The sequence below is a fragment of the Phaethon lepturus genome, unplaced genomic scaffold (genome assembly GCF_000687285.1).
Source record: "Phaethon lepturus isolate BGI_N335 unplaced genomic scaffold, ASM68728v1 scaffold5557, whole genome shotgun sequence".
Classification (NCBI taxonomy): domain Eukaryota; kingdom Metazoa; phylum Chordata; class Aves; order Phaethontiformes; family Phaethontidae; genus Phaethon; species Phaethon lepturus.
Window position 1 is genome coordinate 20931 of NW_010551054.1, and position 11927 is coordinate 32857.

Below are 11927 nucleotides of genomic sequence, written 5' to 3' on the forward strand. Positions count from 1 at the left end.
TACATTCAAAATCATTAAATAATTAGGGATAAACCCCGGTGTCTCAGCTAGCTTGTGCAACTTGAATGTTTCTCAGATGCTGCTTTTCATTTTACGTCTGGGAAATAGCTTATTTATACATGGCAAAACCAGGGAATAAATCTTTCTGAGTTCTGTAGCTGTGTGTACATGTGTATACCGGGTTTTCTGTAGCTGCGGAAAGTGGAACGTGATGTTGAACATACACAGCCTTGTGTGCTGGGAGCTTGTTATGAAACACATAGGCCTCTGGTTTTCCATTCAAACTGTTGACAAATAGGTCTGGAGAAAAGCCAGAGAGAACATTTTGGCTCAGCATAACCTTTTCTCCACCTTTTGTTCTGTGTTAAGAACGGAAAACAGGCTGGATAATTTAAGTCTTGCTAGGGGACTGACAGTGACCTGAAGTGAAATTTTGCCATGCATTTCAATGTGACTTTGCCCATTTTTGTCAGTAGTAATCTCCCTGTGTCAGCTGCTTTTGGCCTCTGATGTTGCTGTTGCCTGCTTCACCACATCTCCCTCCTGTGCTTCATTTTCCGTATGATCTGGTTTCCAGCTCAGCCATGATAGCTAGGTTCAAAGACATTTCCCTGAAAACCAATACTGCAGTTTACAAGCTTACCGTGGTATGTGTGCCATAAGAATCAGCTGTAATGATGTGTGGAGATGGAGTTTCATCTTGTGAAAGGATCATCTTGGGTCTTTAGATCATCTACATTTCACTTAAACATTCCTTATATTTTAAAAAGCCTCTCACTGTCCCTCTGAAATCTGACAGCAGGTGCAACAAATTTCCATCTTAAAATTCTTTAGGACCCTTATCACAAGTGTAACTTGAATCCCTAGCAAGAAATCTTATTAACCCTAGTTTAATTTCAGGGAACCTTTCCGTGGCTAGAACTGCTGGACTAAAGCATTAATTTCTAGCCCAGGAGTTTGGATGTAGTTTGAGTTTTTTTCTTTGCCTTCCTTGTGCAAGGCATGACTTACTTATGACTATGGTTGTAAATGTACCTAACATTGATTTTGTCAACTTGCTTTTTGTGCAGAAGGTCCAAATGATGAGTTTAGAGAAGTATTAAATTGCATTACTTTCCTTGTGGTAACAGCACGCTTCAAATTACCAGTTTCTGCTTTCTCATGAGAGGAGAATCCTGATGCACATTTTTCCTTCCAGTGTACAAAGACTAAATCCATAAGTTTCATTTTCAGCTAGTTCCTTACTTTTATATAAAAGCAGTCTGGATTGCAGTTGAATTGCTAGCTCTGGGATTACAGTCCACATAGGCCAAAAGACACACCTGAGATTGGGTAAACCCTGGAGAAGTGCTAAAAGCTGTCTTACATTTGGATTCTTCTTTTAGAGAAAACTGTCAATATCTAACTAACCTTTGTACCCTCTACCCATCCGATACTGTTTTAGGATACAAGCTATTTATTTCTCAACTGTAGAATTAGAATTCTGCTTCCAAAACTGTCTATCATATCAGTTTTCCCTGCTTTTCTATACAAGTGCTTATTGGTACCAGGACAGGGTATTAGATCATTAACATTCTCCTTGTGCCAAAATTCCCTTTCTTTCCAGCTCCACCCTAGGTATCATGTCCTTTGAGATCCACTATGATCCTTTGGGGACCTGTGGTGTCATGTGCCCGCTGCAGCCTGTTACCCCATCCAGACCTAACTGGAATTGCCTCGCAGAATTTCAGAAAACAGTGACCTAACTCCGCAGCCTGATTTGCTGTTGGGCCTCTGCTCTTTCAATGAGGTTCCTGCCTCCCCTTTAAACAAAGTCTATGCTTCATCAGATGTGTTTTGCCTGATTCAGAAAAGTTTGACCCAGGCTAACACCTTCTTTGCTGTTCTAGTGAATAGGTATGGAAGATCTTCATCTTTCTTATCTCACCAACAGGCTCAAGTTGCCTGCTTGCTGCAAACACCCCTTACAAGTAACCAATAATCTGTTCTCTGTTTTGAAAAAAACAGAACTTTACCTCCACTCTCTGGATAGTGTTTACTTGTTTTGTTCAGTTGCCTTCCTTGCGAACACTTAGAAGAGATTTTCTGTTGAGAGTTCTCTGCAAGTTTATGCCTTTTATGAAGAAGCAGGGCTCGTTCCTCCCACATCTCTCTAATGAAAGTTGGCAGCCAGAAAGCCAGCCCACATTCAACAACTCAAAGGCAATAATTTGTTTGACCACTATAGGACTTTCTGATTTGTAAATAAAAGATGGGGGAACCATCTGCCCCACTGTCTGGTTCTGTCTACACAGTGTTTAGTTTTTGTGAAGTCCTGGTTCCTTCTCCACCCCCAGCCTCTCATCTGAGAATGGCAGAGAGTCACTCATTCAGGTAGCTTTAATTTGTGTAAATTAGTACGTAGCTTTCCAAGACGAAAGAGACTAAGTGAGATTTAACAAATTCTCTCTATTTGTTCCCACCTTACCAATGAGTTTAACCAACTGTTTTGCAATCCCCAAAGCCATAGTGCTGCTTGGGCATAATTGGATGAGATAATCACTGGAAAGAAAATACTTCATTTTCCCCTGGAGCTTGAGATCTGCAGCGATCAATTGAGTGGTATGTTTGACTCCATAGGGACAGGAACCAACACATGCCTGCTGCTGGCAGGTCTGGAGCTCATGAACATGCGGGCCAGAGTTATTCTGCTGCTCATGGCGCATATTTGGCTGTTCACATTTCTGCAAAGTTTTGTTTGGTGTTGTGTCCCTCTACAGATGGACTGCTCAAAGAATTTCGTGAGCTATATTTAGAACAGCTTGTCTAAAAATCTGGGAGACCATCGGCTGTTTCTCCGGCTCTCCAGTTCTGTACAACATGCCTTCCTGGGCTCTATGAAATGCAGCCTTGTGGCCTCTCCTCTCACAGCTTCTACTGCCTTTTTGTTGACATTTTGCAATGTCAGTTTTACTGCTGTGGATCCATATCCTGGCCCTGATCGGGTTATAAATAGAGATGTAGCCTTTAGGCCACTCTTTTACAGATCTTCACTTCTACCACCCAGGATTCTTCACTGTTTTCCTGAATATTCATGATTGTGTACATCAACTTGAAGTATTTTCTATCAATTAGCCTTGAAAATATTTTCCTGAGAACCTGTCTTCATTGGCTGTTCCTTAAACAGTAGGGCCTCAAGCTGAAGAGGCCTTAACTCAGGAGCAAGTCTGCTAGAGTTCTTGAAGGAATGAATTTTGTAGTTGTGATCAAACCTCGTCAGAGATATGCCACATCTCTAACAATGTCTCATCTCTTGCAGATCCTTAAATTCCCTTAATTTCCTCTCAATAATATTTCTCCAAGATGACTTTGTACTTAGACAGAGCTTACCTTGATTACCTGCATGCAAAAGATTATTTAGCCAAGTAGATACAGTCTTCATAAACTTTGGCCTGTTCGTACATCTCTATCTGAAGACCTGCAGTTAGGATGGACAGGAAATAACTGCAGGAGCAACATCTTCATCATGTTGGCTGGAGGTTTTGGGCCTTACATACTGCTGGGATAATACATCCAGGCAGGCCTTCATCAGATTTTCTTGTCCTGCTGTTGAAATGGCAGGCATTTCAAGTAGCTGATTTTTGGATGGGTATCTTATGTCTTCAGGATTGCCTTTACCATACCATAAAGCCCTTGCTTCTTCCCAGTTTTTATCAGTGTAGGTCTGCCACACCTTTCTAGTGAGATAGGACAAACTGGAGGACCCCTTATGTTGAAAGGTAGGCCTCCTTATCTTGTGGTCCAGAGGTGTTTTGGAGGGAGACCCAAGAGCTCCTTAAAAGTTCCTGACAGTTCAGCCGGTCCTTAACACTGCTGTTAACACATAGCTGCTGTCTCTTACATCTGGTACAGCCCTTCTGCAGCACACACACCTCCTTCCTCTGATTTTCTCTGTCTGCAGGGAGGCCAGTCACATCCCTCATGCCATGGAGAATGAGTACCCAGCCATGCCTCCAAGCCAGCATTTCCGGAAATTGGAAATGTTGAAGGATATCCTTCCTCCATCCCCTTCTGAGAGGGCCTTTCCTTGTGTTCCAGACACAAACACAGATTTTGCCTTTAACAAAGCCTCCCTAGTCACTCCAGCTGGCTCTTCTTCCTTAGACATTCTTTTTTGCTTAGACCAAAAGTCAAGCAAAAATCCCTCCACCTGTCTTCTGCAGCCCAGCTCTTGCATCACACACAAGACCAGCTCTTAAAAAGCAGAACTTTAACTGGAAACATAAATACAAATGAGAAGGCCTAGCATGAGTAGTCCCCCACACCCTTACAGGTAGTTGTCAGTTTTGTTGCATCTTCCCAGTTGGCACTGAGCAGAGCCCTCCAGCTAGCAACAACAGGAACAATTAACCCATCATCTCTGGACCAAACTTCTGTGGCTCTCAAAAAAATGAGAGAATCTGCAAGCTTGTACATCACTATGCTATGGATAAGGGGCAGGGTAGTTAGTTAAGTATGTGAAGGATGTCCTGCAGCTGCCCAGACAGAAGCCACAAGATTTAGTTAACTTTGCTCTTTTCCAGGAGTGTACGTATTATACATAAGGTGTTTCATTTTTGGGTTTTTTTCCCCCTTTTTCTTCCCTACCACCATTTTCAGATGACAGTGAACAATCTTTGTACAGCTGCAAGTTGCTAGCCTCCAGTCTAAGCTGACTTCCAGGAAATCAGCAGCAAGGCCCTACAAAGGAAAATAATGGACTGTCAGATCATCTGATTTGTCTTTGTGACTTTCTCACTCGTATCTCAAGAATACAGATTGGCGAGCTATGAACTAATCTAACTGTGGTTATTGTAGCAAAGTTCTGAGTTGCTGCAGTCTTGAAGGTTGGTAGTGAGGGTTGGTTTTTTCAGTGGAGCTTTGCAGAGCCGCTGGACAGGTTAAATTTCACTAGCCTCCATTTTGGTGGACCTGGAGCCTTTTTGCCCCATTCAAAATCAACAGTGTCATAGTAATTCAGACTGAAGGTGATGCATGAGTAAATCACAATGACTGTTAAGATGAAGAAACAAGTTTTTTTCAAGCTAGACATAAAAACTCCTACCCATGTTTTTCATCTCTAATGTCTGATCCATTTACTTCTTTGTACAGGAGTAACCTCTGATAAGCATTATGACGATCTTCTAATGGAATTGAGTCTGTCTAGCTGAGGTAAAAATACAGTGACATGCATCACCAGTCCTGTCAATAGAATCTGTAGCATTCCCTTGCATCTTGATGGTCTGTGCAAGTGGAGGTTTGTGGGAAGGTAAACTCATCTTCAACTTTGAAGTTGTAATGCTGTGCTGTCTGCACTAGCCATCTGTATGAAACAGCCCCGACATTTCAAAATTGTTTCAGAGACCAGGGACAAGTCTTTATAGAGTTGCCTTATAATGCAGTGTATCTTTTAATACCACCAAGTTTGTGCTGTGATCTTGCCTGATGATGAGACCTGAAGCTTCTGGAGTACTGGAATTTGGTTTCTCAAATTCAGTGTCTCTAGAATGTGATTTTGCCAGGAAATGGGATATTTAGAAGACAGTGTGTATGGACTGCTGAGATCGACAAAGTTGTAGAAGACCTGAGAGGCATCCAGTCTCTCAAAAAGTGTAGAAAGACTGTTTCTCTTGCAAAGACCATGAGGTGCTCTCATGAGGTAGAGTTGTTCTTCTCCAGTTTTCACTGAGCACAGTTGGGTTAATTCTTTTTCCTGCAATTGCTGGGTCAGCTATTATCTAGGCTGTGTTAGTGTATCAGGTAAGGTGGTACCAAATTCTACTGCAGCATCATTGCCATCCAGTCTAGCTTGAAGTTTATTGCACCTGAGTTCATGTGCATAGTTGACTTTTTCCCTCCTAAACAGAACAATAGATCTTCACTTTCTGATTTCTCTAAATTAATTGGTTTGCTGGGTGACGTAGTTTTGCTGACTGTATTTTGTAGTTGATTCTGCGATAGCAGTACTACAGTTTGCTTCCATCACTTTGTAGCATATGCTTCTAAGAAGCCTTCACGCTACTGATGGATGGATTCTGGTTACAGCTTCTACTTGATCATGTTTTCATTTGAACCTTCAGTAAGTGCAAGGGTTTGAAATACTACTACAGTAGCCTCAGCTTAAGGGCAGACTTCATTAGCCTGCCAGTCTTTCAGCAGATGACTAAGTTATTTACATGCTTACATTTAAGAGGTATCTTCAATAGATTTATAAATAGAACAATAAAGTGCATCAAAAATCTCAAAATGTCACTGTAGACTGTAAAGTTGCAATATAACTGAAAATCAAAATATCTTTCTTAAAAATTCACATAATTTCAGCCCTCAAGTGAAGCAACTGCTGGTTTGGGGGACTGGTTCTTTGTGTTAAGTCATACAGATATTAGGGTGTTAATATTTTTAAATTGCCAATCATTTTAAACAATTACAGTGATATTTTCAAGAGCACACATTAGGGTTCCAAATATTAACAGTTTTCATTAATTCATTTAGCTACCATAGGTACTGCCAAGTTTCCATACAAGAAAGAAACATGTGCATGTACATTCTTTTCTGATTTAAAAAATATACATGTTAGAAATAAAGACAATTTCACTAATGATGCAGAAAGATAGACGTGCTAACTGCTTGGGACATCTTCATCCCTATTAGAGAATGCAGAAAGAGAAGAGGGTTCTATTTTTATTCAGTTATACTGTCAGTCATTGTGAAATTTACCTTTTTTTAAGGGCCTGGAACCTACAAGGGTTCACAGTTTGGGCTAGTAACTAGCAGAACTATATTCTCATAATCTGACATGGCAGATTACAATTTTAAATGCACATATAGGCACAGTGAACGTATAAGGCTGACGAGGATTGGCAAGAATAACTCAATTGTTAGTGTCATAATAATGTCTTAAATCTTTACAATTTACTGGCTAGTTCTTCAGGGATGCTGCAGGTAATAGGGATGTCTCAGTGCAAGAGCTTTAGGGCAGGCAATGTATTCTTGAGTGTGTCATGCCTGCCGCAACAGTTTGAATCTTGATTTATACCAGTGCACAGGATTGCCTTAAAGGGTAGCAAGAAAATGGAAAAGTTTTAAATTCCAGATGTTTCAAAAAACTGAAAGCATGTGAATTCCTTATTACTAGTTAAAAAGACTACAAGAATAAAACATACCTGAAAATAAGTGTACCAACCCAGCAGCTGTAGATAATAATCTTGCACAAGAGCATTTTTTAGGTATGGATGCTATTCCTTTTCATGCTTAAATTTTCTAGTAATTGCTTGAATCCTTCCAACCAATTGCATGTGCTATTAGGATGGCTGAAAAAGGTTCTTTGCTGAGATACCCACCCAAATTCACAGGAAACATTGTCCTTAACAAACCACAGTTTGCCTAAACAGCAGCAGGAGAGTTAAAAAAAAAAAAAAAAGTCCTAAAACCCAAGACAGCAGATGGTAAATCTCAAATTGCATGCTTTAAGTAACAAGTATGTGCCTTGAAAGGGAAAGAAGCTTGCACCTAAAATTATACTGTGCTGCCTGCTTTCACAGCAAGAGGACATTTTGGGGCTTTTTTTTTTTTTTGGAGATACTTTTTTCTTTGCACTTCATCTAATGACAGTTTTGTTCTTAAGCTGCTATTAAAGGGCACTATATTTGGCAATCTGGATATCAAAGATGAGGACATGGCATTATTCCTTCATTTTGCCTGAATATTTCAACTTTCAGTTTTCTATCTTTTAATAGTGCTTACAAAGTGAAGGGGGAGGGGGAAGAATATGTATACTTTAATCAGGTTTGGTTTAGACCACATAGAATAACACATTAGAGAAAAGAAGCAATTACTTAAAAATAGTTGTATTTATATTCCACAATTTGCTCAAATACTGGTTTGTTTTTTTGGTTTTTTTTTTTTATAAACTTTCTACAGGATGTTTTAAAACAAGTTCTTCACATTGCTTGTCAACTATGTACTTATGGAATTTGAGGGAAATAGTTCTGGTTGTTTTTACAGTTTAACACATGTACAGTACCAAAATGATGGTGGTTAGTCACATGCAGTCCATATGAGATTCTAACATAACATTTAATGAGTTTTCTGATGTTGACCACCCCTTTGATGCTGAAGGTAATGCATCTGTAGAAAGCAGTGACTGTAGATTTGGGTTACTGCTCTCTGCGTCTTCCAATTTTTCAGTGTTGTCCTCCCAATTAATGTGGAATCTTGTGACTCTGGGATTAGATGCCAAAATATTCCTTTGAAGCTGGGAGAGAAGAAAATATATGGATTATGTAATGTGTACATCTCAAACTGCAGTTCACGTACATACAGATTTTTTTCCTTTTATTCCCCATAGCCTTGTATGTGTAAAATATTTTATTTAAAAAGGTAGTTCACATAAGTGTGAATCTATAGCTACTATCTATGGATCAGAGACATGCTTACAGAAACACACCACTCATTCATTTACTCTAATATCCTACTCAAAGTAACTGCTTTCTTGAGAGGCTATTTTTAACTGCTCCATGAGTTCAAGGCTGTACAAGAACTCTACAAGTGAAGTGCAAGTGTTCATTATTTTAGCCAGCTTTTAGTGAAGCAATGACTACCCTGACAAAGATTTAGCAAACCACAGTACTTCATAAAATTTTGCATCAACTTTATGGTGTTTGCAATATTGTACCAATTCCATCAAGTGTCTGTCTTTGTTTAAGAGTACGATCTTTCCTTAAATTAAGTTGCCATGCTTTAGATTAATTTTGTTAACTGAATTTTAATTTGTCTACTAAAGTTTTAAAGTAAAAACATTATTTAGATTTGGAAGATACTAATATTATGGCAATGGATGTGCCTAGACATTAGTCATATATTTTATTTTCATGACTGACCTTCATTTTCCTTTGAAAACATGTTGTATTCATTTATGTATGTGGCAAAAAAGAAAATGCTCACTTTCAATCTTTCACCATTTACAAGATAATATATAGTTAACTTTGGAGGGTGGCAACTTACCACCATTGGCCACTCATTTTGAAAGTTAAGACTGATCACAGGAAAAGTCTGCTTTGGTAGTAATGCTGACTTTATTCTCCAAGGAACTGCACTCTCATTAAATGTTTGCCAGCCCTTTACGCAAACTTAACAAGACCATTTCTTTTTTTGAGCCTAGTAGGGTCTACTACCCATCAATTACAATTAAATATGTTCAATAACTTTCTACTCTACTGGTGTGTTTAAGTTCTGTCCCAAACTCACATTAAGGATTTCTTATGCAAATACATGATAGCTTTTGCTCTTCTTTTTCATAGATGCAGAGCTAGCTTTTTACATAAGCAAATCAGAGGATTAAGACAAGTAGTTCTAGGCATTTCTAAATTCAAGTGCTTAAAGGAAGTCAACATTCTGGCATTCACATCCAAAATAACAAATATTATTTAAATGAAAGAAAAAAAAAGAAAGGAACAGATTATAAGTTTAAGAATCCTCAAAATTAACAGTAATTTTGAATTTCAAGAACCTGAGCATCTGATCCCTGAAAGTTTTTAAGCATAGAAAATCATTACCAGCTTTTAAAAACCAATGTAGATACCAATTCAATTTAGTTACATTTGAAGATAATTTCAGAAAATCATTAGCAACTTTTAAAAACCAGTTTAGGTACATTTGAAGATCAGTTTCAGGGATTATGGGGATTCTCTCTGTACTGGTCATTACAATACATGCATTATCCCATTCATTTCTTCATATATCCAGTCATGTAATTCATACAAACTTGAGAAATAACAAAATTTTCACCATTGCACAACTTTGGAACCTTAGTACAAGTGTGTACACTTCTCTTTATGAAAGAGAAAACCCAATTCCACAAAATCTTCTATGAGAACAAACCCGGGTGCTGTATAGAACCTCACTGGTTGTACAGAGGCTGCCTGGGTAGAGTACTTCACAGGATTTTGACTAGTTTTTGATGTTTAATTGATTCTTCTCAAGGTATTAAGTTCCAAGTCCTTCTGTTCCACATCATCTTTTAATTCTAGTCCTGGTTTAATTTTTATCATGAAGGATATATATATTTTTAACAACTTAGTCTGTATACTTCCTTGGTCAAGTTGTCCATTGACCAGATAATCATCTGACCTACTCTTACCAGGTTACCCATCTTCTCTCATTTTATACATAACTTGTTCTTCAGTTTGTTTGTTACTGTTTTGCGGAAACTGCATCTCCAACACTAGAACAGATGGATAATGACTGTATTAAATTAATACTTAAAACTTAGTTCCAGGTTGACTGTCCTAGAAAAAAAACATTATTCTGCTTTTCAGAAGAACTGAGCCACTTTGCCAACAGTGGTGCAGGTAGAGGGAACCCAACAGTTTATTTCACACAGTCAGTGTAAAATAATAATGAAGTCCAGCCAAGGCTTCAAGCTGGTGGAAACTCTGCAAGTTTCACAATGTTCTCCAAATTTATGGCAACTACATGGCACTTGTAGTTTGCCCCCCTGCAAGTATTTTCTATTATTTGATGCCTTGTTCCACACACTTTATGGAATTACTTGGGGTTTGATTTTGTTTCTTAAAAACCTCTTTCTACAAGCATACCTTTGACATATGACTAGAACAAAATATGACTTACCTTAGAAAAATCTGGCTTTACTGGTGGATTCTCTCTCAGTTCTGTTTCGGTATATTCATTGTTTACATAGTAGCCGACTCTAATAAATTCTTGACCTCGATAGGTGCATGTAATTAGCACAACTGTTACACCTACTGCATCTGCATCTGGAATAAGCCCTGGATTAGGTGCATCAGCCTAAACATGAAAGAGAAATATGGATTAAAATAAAATTGGATACCACCTGCCTATCTAGCAAGAGAATCTTAAGTAGGATGTCTTAGCAGCTGAGTAGCGGCTGTATTTTAAAACTGTTGTTCAAGTTAACTAGAAAATAGACCTGCTTTCACAACAACATCAGCCCTGAATTTAAGACACTATGCTCTAGAGACAGAATTACTTTGAATACAGTAATATTGTGTGCTGACATTTCTTATGGGTGATTAGACAGCTTTGATCCAAAACTGCTTTTAAATATATAACCAGCTGAACTGTTGTTTGTCCAAGTGTAATAACATCCCTCCAGTTCTACAGTGCCATTGTTCTCTAGCCCAACTTGGTAATTTAGTAAAGTAAGATTTAAAAAAATTTTTTCCCCCCACTTCTGAGATTGTCTGTATGTGTGTTTTTAACAAGAATAAACCCTTAAAAATACAGACTGCAATTTATACTTCAGCAAGAAGAGCAGGGACAGGCTATGGTGAGGTTTGAGCTGTTCCACAGATTTCTACGGAAGTAATAAACTACTCTCTCTTGCCTCCTTCCACATGCCTACGTTTGTTAAAATGCATGCAGTTAAATGCATCATTGCTCTAAAACATGTGATGTATTTTCAGACATGATGCAATCCCAGTTAACAGGCAACTCTTAGAATCTTTCTCAATGTCCGTCCTTACCATGGCTCTGCAGTTATTAATAATCAATAAGACGACTTGCCTTGTAAAATGTGGCTCACACCAGTCCCTTAAAATGCTTCCCAACTATGCATTTATTGATAAAATATGGTGCCTCATTCTGCTGCAGGATTTAAAGTAACAGCAATCTAAGCGTAAATGAACCAGCTTCATATTTACAAGTATACATGAAGATCTGAATCCAACCATGAACACCTGTGTCGCAAGTACAAGTTCGTATTAACAATGTATGTTAGAATAGTTCAGGTTTAACGAATCTTGCCTTAGGACAGAGGATGAATGGCATTAATTACAGAATCATTAAGGTTGGAAAAGACCTTTAAGATCATCAAGTCTGACCGCTAACCCAACATCACCACGCCTACTAAACCATGTCCTAATTCCTGC

General features: G+C 38.5%; 1 protein-coding gene across 1 annotated transcript in view; it reads right to left on the minus strand.

The window, feature by feature from the left end:
• Positions 1-7849: 7849 nt before the first annotated feature.
• Positions 7850-11927, minus strand: part of ASF1A (anti-silencing function 1A histone chaperone) — a gene marked incomplete at its 5' end in the record, with an annotated part of 7699 nt that continues 3621 nt past the window's right edge. Inside the window, 2 exons of the mRNA XM_010290741.1 lie at positions 7850-8272; positions 10648-10824. Coding sequence (XP_010289043.1) covers positions 8060-8272; positions 10648-10824 — 390 coding nt within the window. The remainder of the gene's footprint in view (positions 8273-10647; positions 10825-11927) is intronic.